The 24,994-nt window shown below is 45.4% G+C and overlaps 1 protein-coding gene across 2 annotated transcripts in view; it reads right to left on the bottom strand.

The window, feature by feature from the left end:
• LOC124189222 (protein O-mannosyl-transferase Tmtc3-like) overlaps positions 1-24,994 on the bottom strand; it is a 53,040-nt gene that overhangs the window by 26,292 nt on the left and 1,754 nt on the right. Inside the window, exons 1-4 of one of the 2 annotated variants that reach the window (XM_046582026.1) lie at positions 21,326-22,485; positions 15,953-16,159; positions 15,543-15,804; positions 849-985 (exon numbers count right to left, since the gene is read on the bottom strand). In XM_046582026.1, coding sequence (XP_046437982.1) covers positions 849-985; positions 15,543-15,743 — 338 coding nt within the window. In that variant the 5' untranslated portion in view covers positions 15,744-15,804; positions 15,953-16,159; positions 21,326-22,485. Of the gene's footprint in view, positions 1-848; positions 986-15,542; positions 15,805-15,952; positions 16,160-21,325; positions 22,486-24,994 lie in introns of those variants that run through there. The other variant, XM_046582025.1, reaches the window with a different exon arrangement.

The following is a 24,994-nucleotide window of genomic DNA, read 5'->3' as shown; positions in this document are numbered from 1 at the left end:
GACGTCCCTCCCCCCTATATTCTATTGGGCTATACTATTACGATTTTCCTTGAATGTGTCTATACGGCGGTTCTCCTGGCTATAAAGTCCTATTAACTGAGCAAAGGCAGTTAAATAAATATATTCTCGACCGTAAACTACCCGGTTGTCATGGCAAACACACAACATAATAGAGAAGGAGAGAGAGAGAGCGAAAAATGTCCGTGGCGGACGAGACCAGCAGAGTCGTCGATCGATGGGCGATTGATCGACGTGAATGCACCGACTCGGCGCCGGATTTTTGGTCCGTGTTATTCAAGCTCAGAGTAGTTGATATACACGGGGGCTATATTGTACTATTGCCGTGCTGCGCACAAGAGCCTCGAGAGTATGGGACCCGGACGGGAGCGAATATACGTAGAATAGTATAGCATTCGTATAATCGGCTGTCGTGCCGACTTTGACGCTGTCCGATGTCGGATGGGGCGGGATATGGGCGAAACGGGCAGCAGCAGCAGCTTGTCAAGCATGGCCCCCCCAATCGACGGGGCCCATGAAAAGAATAATAGACAGATGTCTACTAGCCTATTCTAGGACGGATTTGGTGATATCGAATTGGCTTGTCTTGTCCAGCTCAGACCCGCCACCTACTTGTCTCTTTCGAGTGGGGGGCGTATTTACCTTTGTAAGTTCCATCGATGAATAATGGAATTCGACAAGTCGAACGGCGGTAGTGCGACAGGAAGTCAAAAAAAGAAAACACGATTCGAAAAAAGCCGCCATTCGAAGGGAAATTGAATGCCTTGGTCTCGCTTGCATACATCTATAATCGTATGCACGTATGCGAATGGGTGTGTGGTGGCACTTACCGCAAGTAGAGGAGGCAGACGGCGGCGTGAAGGAGGACATTGGTGGCGTGATATCCCCAAGGCTCCAGCTGGTGTAGAAGATAGTTGAGACGAAAGGTCAACACGGTTAGCGGCCGGTAGGACTTGTGGCTCTGCTCCTGCATTGGCACGGATCGATACACCCAGACGGAATGGAGAAAAACAAGAGAACAAAGTCAGTCAGTCAGTGGGTTTCTCTGTGTGCTGAGAAAGAGTGGATAAAAGAATCAAGAAAAGGAAACAAGAGTCACGGCCAACCAACTCTTCAATAAAACATTACACGTGAGAGTGAGAGGGGGGGGAGGATTGATAAGGGCGAACGGGTCGAGATTGAAAGAAGAAGCCGGATCACAAAAACCTCTCTGCCGATTCTTTACATTAGTTCTCACGAAAAAAAAAATTATTTCCCTTATTTGTTTAAGACGTAAGAGTCGAATGTGTTTGGTCGTGTTACAACGGCAACATTATCTTTATAATACTTTGGCGGCGGGTTGATTTGCGTTAAAGCGACAACAATGAAGAAGTTAACAAAACCCCATGGCAACATTTCCCGTCTCCACGCGTAGACGCCCGTCACCGCGGAGTAAGTGAAAAAAGAAGAAGAAGAAGAAGAAGAGAAATGATTCTAGCGAGAAAAAGGTTTAGATAGTTAGTCTGAAAACGAGATGAGAGAGAAGAAAGTAATGAACGCAGAGCGTCGTCGTCGGCCTCAGCTTTTCCTTTTGGTCGTCACTGGCGACATCGTAATTGAGACTAGGATGCCGTATTACGTGAGTAGATGTGAGAGTGTGAACAAGAGTGCCAACGTCTATATTATATACGCAGACCGGGCTGAAGAATATATAGGACGTTGTATATAGGCAGCAGAGTTGTTGGCGGGCTGCAAGGATCTTTAGAAGCACAGCAGCAGCTGATTGCTGGCTGCCGCTGCCCAGCTCCTCGCAAAGAAAAAGGGAAAGATGGACGCTCCGCTCCGCTGATGAGATGCCTCGTCTTCTTTCGCCATTTATTTCCGTCTACGACTCATCTTTTCCGAGCCGTCAACTCTCAAAAGCGCGGAGCTGACACGTCGTTCTTCCGTTTGAAAGACCCGCCACAAAGGCCGCAAAACAACAATGTTGCAAATGCGGGCACAGTCAAAAAGAAGCGCCCCAAAAAATGAAAACCCGCCTATTGTAACCAGGCCTCTACACGATTCACGCACGTGTAATTAAAATTAACAGAAACATGCGATTCACGATGGCGGCTATATACCCTCGATTATTTTCAAATGGATCGGACTCAATAGCCTTGGGACTGAAAGTTTACAGGCAAGTAGAACGTGAACAAAAGTCACGGTCTTCCATTTCGGCCCAGTCCATCAGATTAACACAGACAATAGCACACAGTTGATTGTCTCTTTTGAAATTGCTTTCCTTTTTGATGGGGTGAGAATAGAAATGGGGACGGGACGCAATAAGTTATTGCGCACAGGTATTGTACACACGATAGGCTTTTTCAGACTGGCATCGGCTTTCCGTTATAGGGCCAAAATCAAGACACGATGAGAAACTCCCGCTAGTCTGACTGGGAGAAAAAACAAAAAAAACAAAAGAAAACAGTTCAAATGAAATGCGTTTGATATTGGATTTTTGCGAACGGGTCCGAATCATGGAACTTGGATTGGCGTGCACGCCAAACATTCAAGAATTCCCGAGGAGTCGGGTGATGAGGTACGTGCCAAATTTCAGTCAACGTCCAATACAGAACGTCTTGCCGGAAGCGCACGCAGCAACAGGGCAACAGTTAATCATATCCTCTCTGGATGTGCCGCAAATGAAATCGGCCATTGTCATTGAACATTGGATGAGATGAGACAATAAGAGTCTCCCATGTCGCTGTAAAATGTAATGCAGAGAAAGAAAAGATGACGAGGGGAACTACAGTATATCTATCCGGTGACATTGTAATCTTTTTGAGAAAAGAGATGAGGAATGTTGCACGCACAGCGTCTTCTCATTTATTCAGCTCCGCTCAAAGTGGTGGCGATCCATCGTCCTATACTCCGTCTTGCCTCCCCCTCCAATGCTGTTGCACACGCAAGAGCCGGCCAAGGCGCCCGCGGAGTACATGCGTCAACGCCCGACTCGAGAGATAAGAGACGACGATCCCATTTCCAAAGGGAATACACCGAGCCGAAAGAAGAAGAGCCAAATAAGATGGAAGGCGACGCCATTTCCAGTGTGTATATACTCCTCTATGCTGCCACTATTACTACTCTCTCTCTCTCTGTGTGTATACAGTGTGTGTGTGTGTACACTTGATGAAAGACAGAGCACGTTCCTCCCGAGAACCGGGGGGGTTTATACAATACGACGGGGCGGCCTATAGGTCGTATTCACGGCAGTCTATACAAAGACAAGCCAGCGTGATGATGAGTCCCTCCCGGTCTTGACTGTATCTTGATGTCGTCTCTCTTTCTAGTCCCATCTCTATACTATATTCTGCTCCCTCCAACGACATTAAAAAGCAGGAGGAAAATGTGTAATATGAGCACACACACACACACAGAAGCTTATAATCCGGCCCCAGCTTTTGTTCGCTGCGCACTACGCAATGGAAGGAAGGATGTACTGTATAATAATAAGGTTGATAGACATTCATTCTGCCATGCTAAATGGATGGAATATTAGACTGCCTCCACACAGCGAATGAAACGGGACTTTTTTTCTTTCTTCTTTTTTCGTATTGTTATTATTTGATATCTGTTGAAGGCCGGAGGAACAGCAGAAAATGACAAACGACAGTGGATTATGTACATGTGACGGAATAAATAAGGGAAAGAAGGAAGCAAAACGAAAGATGGGAATTTTTTCTTCTCAATAGAAACGGCCGATGCAAAAATGTGGGAGGAGGATCTAAAAGAACAACGTGAGTCGTGACTCACAAAGACCCACAACGAATGTTGTTCTCCCTCGTTCCTTTTTTTCTCCCCCCCCCCCCCTATACTGCAACATCGTCTGTGCCTATTTCCCTTTTCTGGGTTGTTATGGCCTACGTTAAGACTCGACGGTTTTGTTGTGGACGTCGACTGTTATTGGCCCGGCCTCCTGTGACACACAGCAAAAGGCACTGACCCGTTTTCCTTCCTCCTACCTAATATTATACCAACCGACGTCGCCCCAACACGCACATTGTCTTTAGATTTGTCGACTTGTTTGTAATGTCCCTGTAATGCAATTGTTGGGCGAACCGTCTAAGACAAAAATGGGTTCCTTTTTCGCCGATTTCGCTTGACGACGGAATCGACCAAACGCCCAAATTATTTCCACTTGATGTATTCCGCAGTTGATGAGCAAATTGAAGGGGGACCCCCCAAGAAAAAAAGAAAAAAACATGATGAGGAAGTTGTATAGATGTTTGGGCCTTGTATTACAATCCAAAGGCCAAGGGAAAAAAAATGCAATTCTTTTTGACGTTGAATGGATTCAGTTGCGAACGGAAACCCTCTTATGCCCTTGCTTATGCCTATGTGCCCTTATTTATTTTTCGGGGCTAAATTGGCTGCTTTTTCTTTTCAATCCCTCTTCAAAACACGGGATCTCTCTGTATACTTTGGCGTCCGCATGGATGTTTGGGGAACAACATAATAAAAAAGAGGAAATACTTTGCATGACTTGTCCAAACTACAAACGGTTGAAAGGCCAAAAGGTTTACGAAGCATTCCTTTGCCGTTTCCTCGGGGTTTCACATTACGCAGTCCGTCCCGATTCCCTTGAACGCAATGGGGACTAATATGGGCAGGCAGCAGGAGTTAGAGACTAATATAATAGGGGCAGTCGGGCGGAGCGGGAGAAGAACAGATTGCATCTATTGATATTACGGCAGTCAGCCTGTTTTCCCTACATCTTATAGAGAGGCCCTTGCAGTATGCCAGTATGTAATACAGCTGGCCTACTGGCGCGTGATACGCCATGTTTCCTTCTGCAATTTTATCGCGATCATATTAATACCGAGAAAAGCGGGGAGAGACGGAGAAGCTTCAGCAGTGCCATCTTGTCAAGTCAAACGCCTTATCATCGAATAGGGAGAAGAAATGGAGGCAGCGGCGGCCAACAATTCAATCTTGTTTCGGTCGCATTCCGGGTAGGATCCGTGGCCGTCCGCTATAGATACACATCCCAATCTAGCAGCAGCGGTGTCATCATTGTGAAACTATAGGGACGTGGACGCTCGAACGCGTATACGTGCCATTTACAATGCGAAAGAGGACGGCGTCGTGATTGACAATCAACGTCTGCGACAGATGAAGCCAATCCTTTTGATGTTGGCCAGACGAGAGCAAATCAAGACGAAAGGAACGCATTGTATTATTAAGACATGTTCGAGGGCATTACGCGGCCTGAAAGAATGTCCAATCGAATTGGGTATAGCGTCGGGCGGACATGCGGTGGGCAAGGCAGGCGGATCTATAGGAATAAAATCCACTTTACGCAGAGACCAAGTCCAAGCTGCTGCATTGAAAGCAATCGAATAAGCTAAACGGGGGAGAATTTAAACAATGAATTTCAAAGTCGGAGCCAAAGTGAGCCAGAGGGACCAGATATATCCGATCCCCATTATCCCTCTCTGTACATGGGCTAGAGAGGGGGCCGCCGGCCCTTATTGTCAGACCATATCTGGGGCTGTAAGAGCATAAAAGACTGGCGTGCACAAACAACGCGTCGTGTCGAGATGGATTGAGAAATGAATCAATGGCAAGCGAGAGAAACGGAGAAAAGAGATGCTCGTGTTTGTATAGCAGTCTATAAGGGGCGGGATCGGAGGAGAGAGTCCTCTTGAGCAACTGGGAGGAAAATTGGAAATAAGAAAAGATGATGATGAGAGGGGAAAAGTACGCGTCAAAGAGAGAATTGTCACGAAACTGATATAAATGGCAGACAACAAGAAATAGACGAGCCAAAAAACAAAGAAGAACAATTGGCTAACTTTGAAATGCTGCAGTCTTGATTGGACAAAAGGTCCATGTAATAGTATTTTCCCGATTGTTTCCTCCCTCTAAATCCTCCAAGTGAAGACCCTACAACAACAAAAGGCGACACAGGAAAGTAGGGTATCATTCGAAATCATCCAGCATGACCCCATGGAAGTGCTCACCAAACAAACCAGTTATTGCCCCTGTATAGTATATAGACCACTACTGTATATACCGGAAATTCTGTTTTCTCATCTGAATTTTTCTTTATTAAATTTTTCTCAGCCGGGACAAAAGAAGGAAATATGACTAATGAATAAATTACAAAAATGAGCTGTGGGCCAAGGGAGCGCTTAAAAAAAAAAAAAGAAAAAAAAAGAATTCTAAAGTCGGAGAAAGAACAAAAGAACAGGGAGAAGAAAATGAAATTTTTGACGATCTTGACGGCGCGAGCCAGTCACGGAAAACTTGCCGAGTGCACTCGACAAACTCAATTCACGGCTGTGCGACGACGAGAGGCGCAGGAGGGGGGTGGGGAGTCATGGGGGACTAGAATATTTGGATGAGCTAATTCATCAATTATCAAAAACATGACACACAAAAGTGTACACGGAATGAACTGTGAGGGGGAAGACTGCAAGTCCCTTTGGATTGTGGGTAGGTAATTTATAGGTCGCAGCCTGTCTTAGAGCCTGCGGTGTGGCATGTCACCATTTCATCATGCCGGCCGTTTAATTGAAGGTTAAATGAAAGCGACACACGACACCTGGGTTATAGTATGTCGTCTTGTAGATTACGTCTCTGGTTCTCAACGCGCGGAAGCGGATTAAGAGTTTGGCTGGGCGCGGAATGACGGATGCAATTGGAAGTTGAAGTATCTGCCACCGTAGTATTGACGTACGGTACCTTATACAGTGCAATGCCCGCCGCTATTGTTAACTGATCTCATTGCAGCCGATAGCGTCCAATTAAAAAGGGAAACACAAAAGTAAGCGGACGTCCGTCGTCAACTGCCCTACTCCCCGCCCTGGTGGCAATTTCACGGCGAGTGAGGATGAAATCCAACTTTATATGGATCCAAGGGAGAGATTCTGTTAGTGCCACCATCATTTTCACCGTGACAGCTTTCGCTCTCTCTCTCTCTCTCGTCTCTCTTCTGTATGTGCTACGCGATAGTCGGCGAAACAACAACGGGGTTTATATAAATATAGAATAAACTCGCTGCTTCCGTCCTTCCCGTCGAAATCTCTCCTGCAGATGCGTGACCGTTGAGCCGTGAACGGGAGAAGGGCGGCGGGTTAACTTTCCAGAGTTCTATTGTGTTCCGCTCCATCCCCATATTTCGATTCGCACACGGGAACCATCACGATGTGCCACCCGCACCCGAAATCAGTTGCTATTGGGCACATCGTTTAAGAAGAAAATTGATGAAAAACGGCCCCTCTTCTCTCTCTCTCTCTCTCTCTCTCGAGCGCTCATTCATGCGCACAGATTGCCTCGTCCATGGCTAAATCGATCGATCGAATCAGTGATAACGAAGTTACATGACATTCAATGGACGACTAAAAGATCATCCGGTCGTTTCAACCATCGCTGAGCGAAAGAGCGAGGAAGCCAAGCGAATCCCTCCCCCCCAAAAAGGGACGAAAAAGACGGAAGTGTGGTTATTTTCTTATTTTATTTTTTGTCAAAAAAAAAAAGAAAAGAAAAGAGACGCTCCATCCATCACATCCAGTCGGGGGTAGAGAGAAACGAGTGGGCGCAAGACACACGTAAACGAAACTTGAAAAAAGAAAAGAAAAAAAGAAAATTCAGACGTACAAAGACGGGACAAATGTCTTGGGTGACTCACTCAGGGCTTAATTGGGATCCTTTTAGCAACGGAACGTCTACTGAAGAGCAGGCCGTCGTCATTGAGTTACTGTCTAGTAGTTTAAGTCATTGACTTTGTAGTAGTTCGCACGACCAACAGACCTGACGGTTGGCCATCACAAGAGAGAATTCTCTTGTAGCGATAATGATGGCCGACAAGATGAAATGTGCAGACATATATATACTATAGAGTGTATAAAGTTAACGATATGGGAAACAAGGAGAAGCAGGGGAAGAAGAAAAAAAAGGGAGAAGACGAGGCTCGACGTTAATTGTCTTCGCCCACATGGGCGCAAGAATGGCTGGTTGGCTGATGCGAGAGGATTGAATAGCGCAGCCCCCGTATGAACTTGCACTGTAAACCTTATTTTCTAGTGCCAAATCCATTTTAGTTCAACGAGAGTAAAAACTAATGGCTTCTTCGCTGCAGTTACAATTCAGCGCCGGGTCTCCAATTGACGTCAGCCCCATTTCTCTCCCAGCAAGTCGCTATTTATTCAACACAAAGAGTTAATTTTTGCTGGTTTGACAGAGAGGACCAGAAATAAACCACCTTTCCGTTAAAATCCTCTTTTCTGTTGCTATTTAAGGGCACAGGAGGAGGAGGGAGTAAAGTTGGTTGAACCCGAGTAAAGAGTTGTTTTTCATTTGCTTTTCTTTGCTGAGCTGCAAATAAGGAATTGAACCTCGCGACTCGCGACTCAAGTCTAGCATTTGTAAAGTTTCTAATAATCGCAAAAATGCCTTGAAACGAGCTAAGAAACGTACCCACAACCGCTACCGCTGCCCCCAGGCAAGACGACTAGTCAGCGATTGCCCGTTGTCTGTAAAAAAATTCTGTAAACTTGAAAGGCATCCGTTTGTGCTCGTGTTTCAACAAAAAAAAAAGGGGAAAAATGAAATCCCGCCCTTTGGTCCTTTCATCCGAAATGTAAACAACTTCTTATTGACTTTAGCTCATTATAACTTTGCGCTAATCTCAATATACCACTTGGCAAAGAGGCATTTCATTTGTAAGTTTACAGTCCTGCTTCTTTTCATTCGTTTCGAAGAAACAATGGCCTGTTCCATACTACTCGTCAAGTCTTGATTACCCCACTTTAACTGCTCAGATTTTGTAGACTCCCATTAGCCGGCTATACCAAAAGGTATACGCAGAATTGAAATAAGACAATAATAGGTCCCTATTCTTCAGTAGTTCTCTTTCTCTTTCTGTTAGACGCGTGGAGTTTTGTTGAAAGCCTTCATCTATGTTTCATGTGAACGGCTCTACGGAGCAGTGGATGACGACGGTTCCCATCTTTTGCATTTCACCAGGAAAATCTCGACTGTTTCTATAATTCTGTAGCCTCTATATCATTCCTTAGGCGCCCTTATCTCAGAGTCTATACTCCGATGATTATCGATCGCACTATGTCCGCCGTGAATAGGGGAACAGCAACGCACAAAAGGACCGAAGAGAAGAACAAACGAGAGACGGGCACGCACGGCACACACACACACACACACACACACACTTTCTCTTTCTCTTATAATTCTCTCTGTTTCTCTCTCGCCCGCGTCGGCTTCGTTTCTCCGCTAGACAGAAGCGACGAGCAGCACCGCAATGTTCACGGATTCGCCGATTTCTTTTATTGTCAAAACCGCCTTTGGTAAAGCGGCCAAGTTGGTGGCAGGCGGCGGCAAAAGGGCGAGCCGGCCAAGCGGAAATCTCATTTTGGGCCAGATCGAAGCAGACAACCGAATCCGAGAATTTCCAGCCGCCAAAAAGGAAAGACGAAGAAGACAAACTTTTCAAATCCACTCTCGCCTCGATCCCGCCGCCCTTGCCACGTACATATATTTCTCTTATTGTCTTTCGGCAATAAACAACACAAACGAACAAGTTGGCCATTATTCAAAGATAACCTTTCCAAAACATTGGGTCGCCCACGTATGGATTTTATTTATTGTGGCGACCATCGCCACGGGTTGAAACAAATGTACTTGATGCACGTAAATACTGTCGCATTACGATCGAAGGAAGAAAATTCAAAAGAAAGCAGAAAAGGAGCGACGCGGATGAGAAAAAAAAAGCAAAAAGCCAACGAGATCCATCCGAGAACACTTGATAATTAACGCCGCAAGAAGCTGTGTCCACGATAATCCAATAGTGGATCCACACATTGACTGATTTCATCTTTTCGCAGCTGCTCGTTCTCTTGAATCGCAAGATAAAAGCAGCACGCTTCTTCTCCTGTTCTGTGGGAACACAGCCATCGAGAATTCAAGGCTCATTTATTTTTAACTTGATTCCCGTTGCCTTCCTTGAAGTATGTATCTTTATTGTGCGACCGACAGACATCCTGACGTCCCCATCGTTATCATATAGATACATTCATCGAACACAAAATCTAAATTTTTTATGTGACGGGAAGTCTCTCAAAGTTGTTGGGGGGATCAAAACGAGGACGTTCTCGTGTCTGCACCTCATCCGCCGAAGAAAAATAGATTCTCATATGAAATGTATTCGTCCATCTGTCCGGCTCCGTTTATTGTCGAATTACACGTCACGTGGAAGAGAGCGAGTGTGGAAATAATAAGACAAAGTTATTGATGGCCAAGGCATGACTGATGAAAAGGCCCATACAGGACATGTGCCAGTCGGCTCAATGAGGAGCCAACACGGAAACGAACGACTGGCGTGTCGGAGTAGAGCCTACCTACATTATACAACATGCGCACACCCCCCTGTGTAAACCTACGTATACAGTACATGTATATGCATAGTAGATACATAACACACACACACACACACAATGGCTGCTGTACATATATTCCCCTCCTTTTTCTACCCCCCAGCTCACCCCACGCGATATATTGCAGGTATTAGAATCCTCCTCCTTCATTTCTTTAGAGGGGCAGCTGAAAGAGAATGAAAAACAGGGGCTGAAGGTGTCGTCATTATTTGTACGTGCATACGATAGCGACACGTTTGCATTGTTGTATATTATGATGTGGTGGTCGTGTTGGTAGAGAGAACGAAAGAGACGAGCAAAGTTTTACTATAGGCAGAGAGACGGGAGTGTTGGGTCTTTTCTCTTTTAATACGACGCCGGGAATATAAAGAATGACGGGTGGTCCGCCTGTCTGATAATAACGGCACGGATGGCTCCGCAAAACGCACGGGTTGCGTGGGAACGCGACGGAATGGCGTCCGTGCTCTTTTCTTTCGCCCTAACCCCCTCCTCATTCTTTTCACACAGTTATACATGTCATCGTCTTCTTTGCGCTACATTGTGTCTAACATAACACATATACACACACACACCAGAGTGAAGAGAAAGAATGACGAATGAAATGGATCGAAAAGGCAAAAGGGGAAAAGAGTGAGTGGGTGCAGCGCACACAGACACCACTGGCACTCTGGCAGAAGGTTGCGTGTCGGAATCAATCAACCAAGTGTAGAGTCTAATGCGTTATTCATTTCCTGGACGAGGTAGGTGCTACCACTCTCTGCATCCTGTCTTTATTGGGCGGCATAGAGCAATTTTGAATGACGTCGACAACTCGGAAATATGATGGAAAGTCATTTTTATTATTTACAATTCCATATTCAGCAATCAGATGAATGGGAAAAGTCTATACACAACGAGCGGACTGCTGTGTAGGGCTTCGTTTTCTACTGCCGTAATCCCGATCGGATTAAGTACCAAAAAAAAGCCGTCCGTTTCCCGGGGAAGAGGAAATGGGCCTCTGGTCATCATCATCGGGAATAATGAGAGTGCCATAAAAAGAAGTAACAAAAAGTGGGGCTGCTATAGTCGTAATGGCAGTCGTCGTCATCATCATCTACTTCCTCGCGATAATAATGATAATAACAGTAATAGCTCGCCCGTCAGATGAGACGGACGTAATGGAATCAAATGTTTCATTCGTCCAATAAGCACTTGAAAAAGGGGTGCGGCTGCTGGCCGGTGCGTCTCACCCACCACGCCTAGGGCCACCTTCGAATCAAGTCTGTCGTCTATCAAAGTCGCTCCAGCTGACCTTATAGAGCCCAAGTATTTATTGAGTGAACCTCCTTGTAGCACAACATTATTATATAGAAGCCTCTCACTTTTCCTTCCGTATTTTTCCCCCCTCGGGTCTCTTCGACACACACACACGCATACAGGTCCCACCGTTCCCAACACGACCCCGTTCGCCGCCATAATAAAGTAGGCCAACACCGAGCGAGTATACATCCGGAGTAGCGAGTCTATCAGCAACCGGATGATTCTAGGCACGCGCCGTATATAATAATGCACAACACTGCGTCGCGGCAGAAAAAAAATGAAAGTCAATCATGGGCCGACGAATAAGGGCGTCGGTCTTGATGGCTCTGCCCTTTTTTTTTGTTTTTAAATTTTTTCCTTTCCTACTTCAAGGCGATGGAATATTTATGTGGGAAGAAATTTGGAATGATGGCAAGTGGCAAGCAGCAGGAGCGGCACCCACAGCTCGTTGACTGATGCCGGGCGAGAGCCGAGAGATTAGAATCAAAAGAGGGCGAGTCATGAGAAACTTGGCGATCTACGACGATGACTTGGTAATGAAGCCGTTCCTTCGGGACCGTTTCTTGAGCCCACTAGCACTTTAATACTAGATGATGGGAAACTTTATATTGATGGCGAGGGACTTTGTTAGTACGCCACGGTCCATTCTCGCTCGATTTTACTTCCTTGTTTTGTTTTTCGTTTCCAGGCCCTCACACACAGTTCCCTTCCAGTTTGAAAGTCTTTTTCTCTGTCGTCCTCCGTGTCCCCCCCATTTTTCTTTAAAGAAAGAAGAAAAGAAAAGGAAAACTTCTCTTTGATGGATACGTAAAGAATGGCCGGGAGATGGAGAGCTAGGATCAATGACATCCTCTATCAACAGTAACCTACGTAGGGGATCAATGCAACAGAAACGAGTTCGCTGATTGGTCGCTGCGCTTCACTTCTTTTCTTTTTTTAGATTCTGATTTTTCTTTGCCATGACGAAAATATCACGTTTGTTTGGTTTGATTTTGATCTTAATCTCTTCCCCTCCCCCTTCTTTTCCTTCCGCAATAAACTGAGAGAGCCCAGCGTATAGCCTTTCCCACTCTACGCCGTTCGTGTGCGAGTAACAGGTAAGTGGATTGAGTATATCGCCATTTTCCATGACGCGGAGTAAACTTTTTGCTTTTGATATGCGTCGTTTTCCCCGCTTGAAACTCGCAATCGCGCTTCTTTGATCATGGCAACTTTGGGTTTAGAAAGATACCTCCCAGGGAAAAAAAAAACAAACAAAACAAACAACAAAAACAAACTTGTTGTGGATGTCGTTCCGGCCGATTGCCATTGCGCTATACATCCCACCTACGTACAGTACATACCGTACGTGGGGACGGAAAAGCTGCAGAACAATTCATCATCTTCCCACACGGCTTCCGCCCGGCACTTGACCGCTGTGTCGCAGGATTCCAACAAAATACAATGTCTGGCATCCCACAAAATTGGGATAAAGAAAGTAAGGGGGGATGGGAGAGCACTGGTGAATCCAAACAAGTGCAAAGGGAGGAAAAGACGTGAATGAGAAACTACTACTGCTGTACTACTGTACTACAGTACTACGAGAAATACAAGAAAGAGGGCGGAAAAAAGGAGGAAGAATTGAAACGCCCTCTCCGAATCGTATTTTATAATTTGTAAATTGTTCGAGCGAGCTTTAGCTCGCGATGAGCAATTTGGATTGTTGGGGGAATGGAGTGAAGACATTGACTGTGTGCGACCTCTATATTTCAGCTGCTTCTCAGCAAACAAAAGAACAACAAAAACGGGGGATAGGTGAGAGATGGCGCTCAGGTGGGCGGACCTTTCCCTTAGACACATCAGAATTGGAAGCAAAAACAAACTGTGGATCTGGCTTAACGGAAAATGTGTAAGGTGATCCATGGTTCAAATGGCCTATTTGTTGTTGTTGTTCTGATCGCCTTTATTGGCGGGATTGGGTGAGCCACGGTCGAAATTGGATCTGCGGCTATCATTGTTGTATCTAGCAAAAAGATAGAAGGAAAGAGGAATTAGTGGGCCGTCAATAATCGGATGCTGCACCTAATTCAAGTTAAATAACATAATGATAACGGGAATGAAGTGGGCGGGATGGGTGGTTAGAAGACAGTCAATGTCTTCACTCCATTCCCCCAACAATCCAAATTGCTCATCGCGAGCTAAAGCTCGCTCGAACAATTTACAAATTGTCGGTAAATTCGTTCGACATTGACTGTGTCTTTAAAGCAAGATATAATCAGATATAATAAGATATAAGATAAGACCCCCTGATGGTCGACAGTTACCAACGCCTGAAAATTGGAGCTCGTGGGAGCCCTGCTGGACTGTGTAACATGGATGCGCCACCAAATCGGCATTTCGTCTAAAAAAGGCGTCAATACTCTTTCATACGAATAGTTGTCGGAGGGTTCCTTCCCACCGTGCTGCAGCTCTTGCTGGAACGAAAATTAACAAGGAAAAGCTAATACCTCCTTGACGCCAGACAACAGAGAGTTGTGGTTCCGTTGCTTACACCAACTGCTCCAAGCGACCTCAGCGGACTGGTATGCAGGGTGCGTATTCGATCGAATTGCTCCCAGTATGAGCTCGATAATTTCCTTCGGAAAGGTTCGTTCTTCCAGACAACTCCGGAGAACCACCGAGCGATAAAACAGATGGATTCGTTCCTGTCAATGGATGACCCTCCCCCAACGGGGAGATCAGCCTACTTGGATGGGAAGAGAAGGAGCGGAATTTCCGTTGCTAGCTCTATCAGGGACGAGAGGTCAGTGGTGTTGCTAGGGCAATCTCGGCTAGTTTCCTAGTCCTTATTCGTTTCATACTGCCCCCCTCCCTTCTTTAAAAAGGATGCATCCGACGCCCTGGACAAATCCGTCGTCGGGAAAAATGAGCGGACGGCCAGATGTAAAATCTGCCTTTGAAACCACCCAAGAAGGACTTCTACGAGCCTCTTGTAAACGTGCCGAAAGCGTAAATTGCTCTCTTGACCTGATCAGATGATCATCCGGTTTGGAATCTAAGGGGATCCGAAGAGCACGGAAGTGTGCTGGGGCACTGCTATACCCGTGCGCCAAGATTAAAATCTCATCCCAATAAAGTTCGAGGCGAAGGTCGTTCTTCCGCAGGAAGGTTTGGTGTGTCTAAGGGAAAGGTCCGCCCACCTGAGCGCCATCTCTCACCTATCCCCCGTTTTTGTTGTTCTTTTGTTTGCTGAGAAGCAGCTGAAATATAGAGGTCGCACACAGTCAATGTCGAACGAATTTACCGACAATTAGCAAAGGTTGGCAGACGCTCTCCGTCTCAGCAGTGCTCTCTTTGGCTATTTCTCTCTCTCTCTCCTTTTTCCCTCGTGAATTACACTGTGTACGCGGTTTCGCTCCGTGAGTTTTCGATTGCCCCACGCGATCGATAGACGCCCGTAGCCAGGAAAAGAGAGAAACGTGAGGCTTTTGAGGCGATCAAAATAGTTCCGCCAAACTTCTTCCGCACCACTGCAAGCAAAGCCCCACTACTACAGGCACTACAACCGCACAGACGTCAGTCGAAAGTAAGAAAAAGTGTCTACTTCACAACCCAACTCCCACCACCCCTCTCCTCAAATAGGTTCCCCGGCGTCCTGTTTACAAACGGATCGATAATGAGTGAATAACGGGATCGCCCATTTCGTAGTTGCATTGGTCAGGCCTAGAAGTAGGCGAGTTGAAATGGCGCAGAAGATTTAAATGATGGGGACAAAGAGATGCATGAGAGAGAGAGGAAAACAAAACGAAAATGGATTTTTCTTTTTCTTCTTACCTTGGTCATGAGCGTGCCCCAGAAATCATTGAAGAAGAGGTTGGAGACGGGCGTGTGCGGCCTCAAGTCCTTGTTGTCTTTGATGGCCGAGATGTCGTCGAAGACGAAACCGCATTGCAGCGCATTCCAGTAGGCGGCAGCGGCTACGGCGCACACAATCACCGATGGCAACCACAGCGCGAACGGCGGCCGGTCGGCCATCGTCCAACCGTTAAGTCAACTGTTGGGCGACGTCAGCAGCAGCAACTACACGCTACGCCTCCTGTATAAATAAAAGGGAAATCATATTTAGATTAGGCACCCAAAAGGGACTGAGAAAAAAATAAATAAATAAATCTTCCGACTTCCGGAGATTCCAAGAAATCGAATTCGAAATGACCCAGCCATAAAAATTGTCATTTTTGTTTTACCTCTTTTTTTTTTTTTACAATGGCCGGCAAAGCCTTGGGCACGCAGGTGACTGGTCGATGGACCAGTTGAGCTCACGCACACCAATAAACGACGAGGGTATGAACCCTTGTGGACTGAAGCTCGATCGACCACCACTTGCGCTTATTTAGAAGCGGCGGCAGCAATAAGAAGCAGCAGGAGCAGCAGCGACTCGCACAGCAGTTCACCTATGAAATAGGAAAAAGGGGGAAAAACGAGAGTCAGCTAATGAGGAAAGACAGCAATTTTTTCTTGCGCGCTATCGATCCAACGTCCATTATGATGTTGATGATTATTATTCGTGGATCTATAATGGCACGCCCGAGTTGCCAACAACAAAGTTGGGCGATTAACGTCCAATCTAAAGTTACTTATTCGGTCCAAACCAATTGCACCCATCTCGTTTGAATAAGAGGCGGGAAAAGTGGTAGACAAGAGGTAGGCAACGACATGATTGGATTGGAGCAACCAGGCGCGCGATTAAGTTACGACAGGCCTGTTGCCTTTCAAATAATAGGAGAGAAAAAGCAAGAAGAAGAAGGAAGACATTCCAATGTGCTGCGCACGACCGATTCAATCAGCGCGAGCTCAGTCATACGCGGGAAATGAAAATAGAATGTTTGTAAAGCTCGGCCAATACAAAGGAGCCCAAGTCTCAGTCTTCCTTCCGCTGTGTTTTCCTCTCATTCTCTTGTGGCTTAAGACATTTTCTCGTGGGCGTAAACAAACTGCTAAGAGCAAGACAGAGCCGAGCGACCCATTCACCGCAATGATCACGAGAACCACGACACACAAACTGTGAAAGACACTAGTTTTCTTCGTGATTGCCAGAGGAAGGCAAACAAGAAGAAAGAGCAACAGTTGATCAATACGAGACAACGTCCCGACGCCAGCGTCTTTTTATAGGCTCGTCCTTGCTGCCATCGGAAAAGTCATCGGGTTCCCCCTACTTTGTTTTCTATTGATGTGTGCATCGCTTGTCTTCACAACAACGGCGGGAGTGTCACGAAGACTTTGGAAACAAGTTGGATAGTCTGCAATTTGCAGCAGTCGCTCGCAAATGGAGTCGCCAATTGGAATTTCTGACATGACATGGCAACGATATGGTGGACAATCATCGCTGCCTCTAGCTTCGATATGTACCGACGAGGTTGCTGTGTAGTATGCCACTTGTGCTGTAGTTTGTGCTAGTTTCTTTGTTCACCACTTTTCCCTGCTCTGTTTTTATCTTGGCAATGTGATTTGATTTGTTCGTCCGTTTTCTAGAGACGTTTCTTGGAATGGTTCACAGGAGAGGTCGGCCAAGGCGACGTGACCAGAAAGAATCAACTCGAGACCAATTGCAATTGTTACGGACTTTTTCTCTTTTCTTTTATATCCAGCACACAGTAGGAGGGAGGCAGCAGCTGATTCTGTTTTCTTTTTTTTTCCCCATTGATGATGTCTATACTTTGACTATTTCCTTTTGTGCAGACCATTCGGCTATCATCTCCTTTTCCGTGCCAAGTTCTCCCTTTTTTCTCTTACCTCCGCCTTGTTTGCACAAAAACTAGTCTAGAACGTTTGTCTGTATCAGCTACTTTGTTTCATTCACAGTGATCTCAAACACTCGAGTTGGACCCCAGTCGGAGGAATTCTGCAAGAAGCAGACAGCCAGACCCTCTCCGAAAGAGGACCAGAAAAAATAAGAATGAATGACCAATATCGGATAAGGAGCAAATTTTATTAGCTTTTTGCTTTGGGGGGGGGGGGGGGGTTACTTTTGAATAGTAACAGGCGATGAGGCCAACTGGGTACAGCCAGAAAAAACGATATCGATTAGAGAGTTGATAAAAAGAAGGAGAAAGTAATCAAGAATAACGATCAACTTCTGATGCGTAGGTATACAATATGGCACAATCTATTCGCCGTGTATGTCTACGCGTACGTAATCGAACGAGAAGAGCGTGGACTAGCTCTTGGCGAACCGAGCCGAATCAATAAATCGATGGATAAGTGGAAGAGAGAGAGAGAGAGAGAGACTCTCTTTTTCGAACGTCTTTCGAGTTGCTATACACAGTACCCAGGCAGGCTGTATGGTTGGTGTACACACATATATATATATTCTGTTCGGGAGTCTTTTCTTCTTCTTCTTCGTCTGTCGTTGGGTTCATTTCTGGTTATCGATTCAAACAGCTCTTTGGCGTATAGAGGCAACTATCTAATCCCCCTCGCGTAGGCTACAGCGGCTTATGGAAGGCCCAGCAACGTTTCTATCTCTTCTTCGCCGTTGGATTTCCCAAGCCTTGAGGGCTTGTAGGCCTCTGATAGGTCACAAGGCAACCGGTGCAGTCAAATTCGGTATGCTGCGGCTTTTTTTTGTTGTCCCTTATTGCTATAGACGTCTACTTCGCTGCCTTCTACATAATGCATCCGCTACTCAATATATTAATTATTAATATAGTTTCCAGATCATGGATATCTCATCCGCATCCATGTTACATTCCCCCCTGTGTTGACGGGTTTATTCATAAACGCGAAAAGGAGCAAAAGAAGTAGACACGCCGCCAAGCCTGTGACAATCCGCCAGCAGGCATCTCCGCTTTTGTCGAGATGAAAAACACCCAATATCAATATATATGGAGACCAATTTTATTCGCCGGGTCTAATCTAAATCAGAAATGGCGGAAGCCGATAAGACTTCTTTCCCCCCTCCCCCTTGTTTTTGTTTCTTTATGACAATAAGATGCATATTGCGTAGCTGGGCTTAGTTATACATTTCTTTCGTCAATCTTTAATGCTTTGGCGTGATCAATATTTGATCAGATGGAGAACAGTTTCTTTATGTGCGCCTTTGATGCCGTGTGTTTCTTTTTCTCGCTTCCGTTCGCTTCCATCCCTATTCTTCAACGGTGGTCCAATCGTTCTGTCTCTTTGTATTTCTACCATTGGCCAGACCAGACCAGACCCCCCACTCTTTTCTGCCTCAAATCAAACAAGACCAAAAATTTAACCAAAATAAGGATCGATGAATCGATTTTTTTTCTCGAGAGAAGAAGAGAGAGAGAGTAAGTCATTTTCAAAGCCAGAACACGGAAAGACAAGACAAATAGACGAAAAAGGAAAGAGAAAAAAGAAAAAGAGAGAAAACACATCTTGTCTTTTAAGCCTGCCGTATCTGCGAAACGGTTGGTTTCACTCAAACGTCACACACAAAGCGGACAAATTGATTCTTGCTACGTCTCCAATCAATTGTTCTTTCCTCTAAACAACCTCTGGCGCACTCGTGCATCTTCTCTCAAGTCCCTCCTCCCTCCTAGCCGACATTCTCAGTTGACTAGACCTTTTTTCTCACCTCCATCTTATACAATGGTTAGGAACAAAGTCGGGGGGCTATAGGCATGTAACGACTCGCGATCATGCCGCAACACAAACCACAAAAGCAACTGACCCAAAAGAAAGAAAAAAAACAGAAAGAAGAGTATATCTATGAAGGAGGGGAAAGGAAAATGCTACGCAAGACGACGTTAGTGCTGAGACAGAACAAACAAGTCATCATGTCGTCCCGTAAGCCGATTTGCATACCGTATTTAGCCCGAGAAAAAAACCTAAAAAGCATGGACTTTTTCTTAAAAAAAAAAAAAAAAAAAAAAAGTCTTTACGCCAAAAATCTCCGGCTGAGACAAAGAAGGAAAAAGACGACGTGCGTAAGACAAATCAAGGCAACAAAAGTAAAAAAGAAAAGGGTAAATTGTTGGGTTGCCTTTTCGACAACTTGTAAGGTTTTTTTTCTGGAGAAGACCTTTTTTTTTTTTAAAAAAAAGCGAAACATCAAAGTCTGTCTCAAACATGGCTACGACCCTACCAACATAGGTACATATACTGTATACAGTATATCAAGAGGCCTAGACATCTTATGAAAGAGTATGTTCAAAAGTTTATGTTTTACTCTGCTGTTCTCAACCAAGTCAAGTTGAAAAGAAAAAATCGGCGCATAGAAACAAGGTAAATGCACGTTTACAGGGACTGGAAAGTATCACAAGAGTGGCCGATCCATCAAATCTGAGCATTTCAAGCCTCCATTGTTGCACACAAAGACTAATACTATTTAGATGGATATAGAAATGAATATCTTTTGGTGCCGTTCTATACTATCAATGTGCGATTCTTTTCTATTGTAGAGAGAAGGAGGTTTGACCATGTAGAAATGGGGCTGGAACATGTCGGCAGATGGTTATGTATGGATACATATATATATATAGTTATATACGTTATATATATTTACACAATAGCTATGGGAAAGAGGCAGCCCGCCGGGACATTTTGGCGGATGGATGGATGTGGACCCACGGACAGTTGGATGGATGGAAGCTATCTAAACCTTCAACGTCCATTGTAGTATAATATTAGTAACTCGTACAGCTGAACTAAAGACTTGACAATAGCTCGTTGTAGTAACAAAAGGTCGGGCAGGACTGGAACCCCTCCCCCCTTTCCCTGATGTCATCTTCAGCAGCTAGATGATGAAATTCAAATTCCGTCGTGCGCCGACAAGGTCTTTTTCTTTCCCGCTAGAAAAAACTGGCGTAGATGAATCTCGCATGGACCAGTTTTTTTTTCGGTACACAGCAACAATCGGCTCTTAACAAATGTTTTATGGGTCCCGAGTTTCAACAACCGGCTGCTTTCCCAACTGAAACCCAACGTGTCATGTCGGGCCTTTTTATTTTTTAAAATGTACTGGATAGGGTGGAGGGAGAGAGAATCGTTTCAACAAGTTCGTTCGATCCATTACCCAAAAGATACGGATGCTCCCACGTCCGAGGCTTATGCCATCTACGTACGTATTTCCGTGTGTCGCTCTTTCGCTGTATTCCATGGTCTCAACTTTAAATAAGATTAGATAACGACATCGGTTGCCATTTTTGGTTATTGGAGAGCCGGCCAAGTTACTTGGTTATTCCGGGCTATTCAAACGCTCGTAAAAACAACAAGACAATGGACGTAAAAACAAAGCGAGCCGTAAAAAGTTATACTGCTAGACCTTCTCTCTATCTCTCTTTCTGTCTCTCTCTCTTTTTCGTCAACAACAGCAACTCCATCTCCTTTTGCTGTTATTTCCGTTTTATGCCGGGCTTTCCTCCATGCCCCAATTTTCCATTCCATTTCAAGTTGCCTATTTTCTGGTCCGACTGTCCTGCGTGGAGCCGGACAAGCTCAAAGTGCTTGTGTTATGAAAATTCGATGCGACGGAACCCGACGAAACAACCGACATAACTTTAGAGCTGTTCACACAAATAAAGATAAACCGAGTAGACGACGACGAGCACTATTTCAACTTGAAAAGAAAAAAGTTGGAAAGATATTGCACTTACTGGTGATTGAGCGTGGGGGATACGGGGAAGGAAATGCAAATACGAAAAGGGCCGACAAGCGACGATCGAAGATTTTCGGGCAACGCAAAATGTGACCTGATCTGCTCGAACAGATGTTGTCGACTGGTCAGCAAGGAAGACGAGCAGCAAACTTCTATGTCTATACGAAGAGCATGGGACACACTCGAGCGAGCAATAGACACACAACGCCACCAACTCACACAGGCGCGTTAAGCTATCCCCGAGAATGTGTGTGTGTGGCTGGCTGGCTGGCTGGGTGCGTATGTATTCACAGAAGGAAGTTCTCGACAGTGTCAGAGAGTAGCTCTTGCATCGACCGGCGTCGTCGTCACCCAAAGACTGGATCTATTCCGTTTCGTCTATCCATCCGACGCTTCGGAGGCGGGAGGGCCGAGGGGCGCATGCGCTGGTCCGGGCCGACTCATTTTTTGATGTCTTTATTCCTTGTTATCAAATGCACATGTCGAGCGACGCAGACAGTGTGACTTACTCCGAGCTAACCCGACATTAAAGAAGCATAATGGAAAAGCCGAGTGCGATTTTCGATGCTTTCACAATTACTTATTCAAATCTTTTCTGGCGCGCGATTCCATTTCCGGACTGGGTTTATATGTCACGTCCTAATGTTTTTATCCATTGATCAAATGTTTGCGACGCCTAGTGGACTCGTGACAGATCTCTCTGTATCGGTGACAGAAGGCAATTAACAACATTTCAAAAGTAAATCGTCCCTGGGGCCGATTTACAACTTGAAAGAGTTGCTGATGGGGAAACGGAGGGACGTGAAAAGAGTTTTCATTCAACTTCCTCGCATTTCCGTATGTAAAGGAATACGTCGTCAGATGCAGAACTAAAATTCACGTTCATTTTGGACCAAAGTTGCGAGATCTGTCTCCCGATGCCAACTCTCAACTTGTTTTCAACATTTCACCAGCGTCTATTGTTACCCCATTTTCTCGCAGACGACATGCAGACTGACAACAATCGTTCTCTCTCTAAAACATTAACTATACAGCAAAGGGAAGAAGAAAAAATAAAAACAAATCAAAGGACATCGATTGCCAATATTAGGACTGCGCTATGACCTATGCAGTTCTTAGACGACGTCTGCTTATCATAAGGCAAGAACGATCGCAATCGACAGCAAGTGCCAAGTGGTACGATTCCTCCGAAAATCAGATGTTTCCAGAGGCGCCAGAGGCCATGCAGCACATACAACGTTGAGCCAAAATCAATCGAAATAAACTTGTCAAAGACAAAACAACAGGTAACTTTGTCAATTGGGAAATTCGACGGGAATCGGGTCTGTAGTAGAGTAGGCGACGTGAAACATAAACCTGCTACTCAACTAGTAATGAGTTTAGCATGTTTTATTCCCCTGTTTACGTCTCACTTGTTCCTCGTTCGTTAAGAGAATGCTTGCCTTTCATCACGGAATCAACAGATAAATGGGTGTGACCCTCATTACGAATAAGAGAAGTCGAAGCGAGTCAATTAACGAGTCATGTTGAAATGAACACTGATGAACCTGTTGTCTGCTTCTTTTCCAAGAGCAACAAGTTTGCCAGGTCATTTCTACTTGGCTGCTTTCACCAGTTTCATCAAGTTTCCTAACTGTCGTCTTTCAAACGACAGCCACCAAAGAAATGCGACTTTTCAATTGAACCTTGAACCGAAAGGGTTTATGAATGGCACGCACAACGTGCTGCCTATTCTCTCCGAGACTCTCCGTTAATGCGGACTTTTTCTGCATTGATTGATTTATACCTTAAGTTCTATTGCGAACGGAAAAAGATTCGGCGACACTATGTATAGAACAGTGCTCTGTTGACCTTCCAATAAGCAAAATGGTTCCCTTTTGGGGCACAATTCACTGTTGATGGGGGTACATCCATCTGCAGTGGTGGGTGTCGAACGGCACTTCCATCGGGCAAGCGCACGCATCCATCGAGCTGATTGAAAACAAGAAGATATCCATGCCGATCCAAACGGAATCACGGAAAAGCAAGAAAAGAAAAGGAGTCATAAATAACGAGAGCAATCTGTGAGTGCTGGCTGATCGATCGATGGATACAATATGAGAACAAACCGATCAGGATCCCCCCCCCCCTTTTTTTTTCTTTTCTCGGTCTACGACCGAGTACCTGTCAGCCTGATACCCCGATATATTTCTTCGACACAACCCGTTCGTCGAGTAATGGACTTGGGTCCGCTTGCTTGCTCGGACTAATTGAATCTTTTTGCTTTTGTTTCCCTTATCCTTTTCTTCTTTCCCTGTTTGTGTATACACTATGTATAGAACCTATGTGCCAGAGAGAGGAGCGAATACTCTGAAGCGCCACTTTAGTCTATTTTTTTTTCGTCGAAGAAGGAGAGGGGGGTGGTGTACGTAGCAAGAATCCGAAGAGAGCTATAGGAAGCTTAATGGTCAAAAGCAAAGCTTGGGCAATATCGACGACTAAGGGAGTGATCCCTTTTTCTTCATCCACCACCTTTTTATCCCCAAGTTCTCTTTGGTGGATACGGATTAAATGAACTAGCCGGCAGGCCTTAATCAATAGGCGGTAAACGGGGCAAGAAAGAGATGGAAGAAAAACAGGAAACATAACAGCAGTATGACCATGTACAGTAGTAGACTTATTGCAAACGCTTTTCTTCTTCTTCCACCCACCCACCAAAACGCTCCCTCCTTAATTTGACCTCAGTCTGGGTCGCAGTCATGTCGATACACTGTATTGGCGTTCATTAATGACTTCATCAAAAACGCCGATGTGGAGTAGAAAGAGAGAAGGAGGAAGCGGGAATGAGAAAGGGCGAGAGAGGACGACGTGTTATTGCCCATTTGAGTATAGCCATAGGCACGGCCGCCTTCCGTTCTTCATAACGCCATGCCACCCGCTTTCCTTTCCCGCTGTAGAGCAACGTAAGAGCGAGATGACGATGTTGTGAAAGAGGTCGTCGACACACCCACTCCGTCTGGCAACGAATCGATAAGTGGAGAGGGTGGCTTGGTAGTGCATCCAACGCCACAACAGCCAACACGACACAACCAGCAACAAAACACAAGTCGGTTCGGAAAGTCGAAGAAATGAGTAGATCGAGAAATGGCCACACAAAAACAAAAAAGAAACATCTGTGTTCGACCGAAAGAGAATGGGTCATAATTATGTCTATAGCAGTCACTCTGAATAGGACAATCAGCAATGGGCAAACTCGTATATGTTACGCAACCTGAAAAATGGGGAAGGGTGATGTGCCATCTGATCCGATTCTTGTCTCGAGATGACACGCTCTTGCTCGATAGATAAAATCTAGTACAGAAAGCCTCGGTCGAAATTACAGAATACCCCCAGCCCAACTAGAGGGATTGAAATGAACGGAAAGAAGCAAAGAACGAGATTTCTGTTCGCTTTCACCAGCCGTTTTCTATACGGTCAGGGGAAGCCAGAAACTATTTGAAGATGCGAGCGCTAGATTGTCAACGTCTACTACTAAGCTTGTACAGAAAATCTCGTGGACCCCAATCCTTGGTATACAACAAAGCCTTCACTAATCGGCTGACTCGACTTGTTCCCTAATATCCTCTCTCTTGTTCGTAACTGATAGCAGTCATGAACAATCCTTTTTCCCGCCGAAAACCCTGGTAGA

The sequence above is a fragment of the Daphnia pulex genome, chromosome 1 (genome assembly GCF_021134715.1).
Source record: "Daphnia pulex isolate KAP4 chromosome 1, ASM2113471v1".
NCBI classification, from domain to species: Eukaryota; Metazoa; Arthropoda; class Branchiopoda; order Diplostraca; family Daphniidae; genus Daphnia; species Daphnia pulex.
Note: the sequence above shows the minus strand (reverse complement) of the source record. Positions and strands in the feature narration are given on the sequence as shown.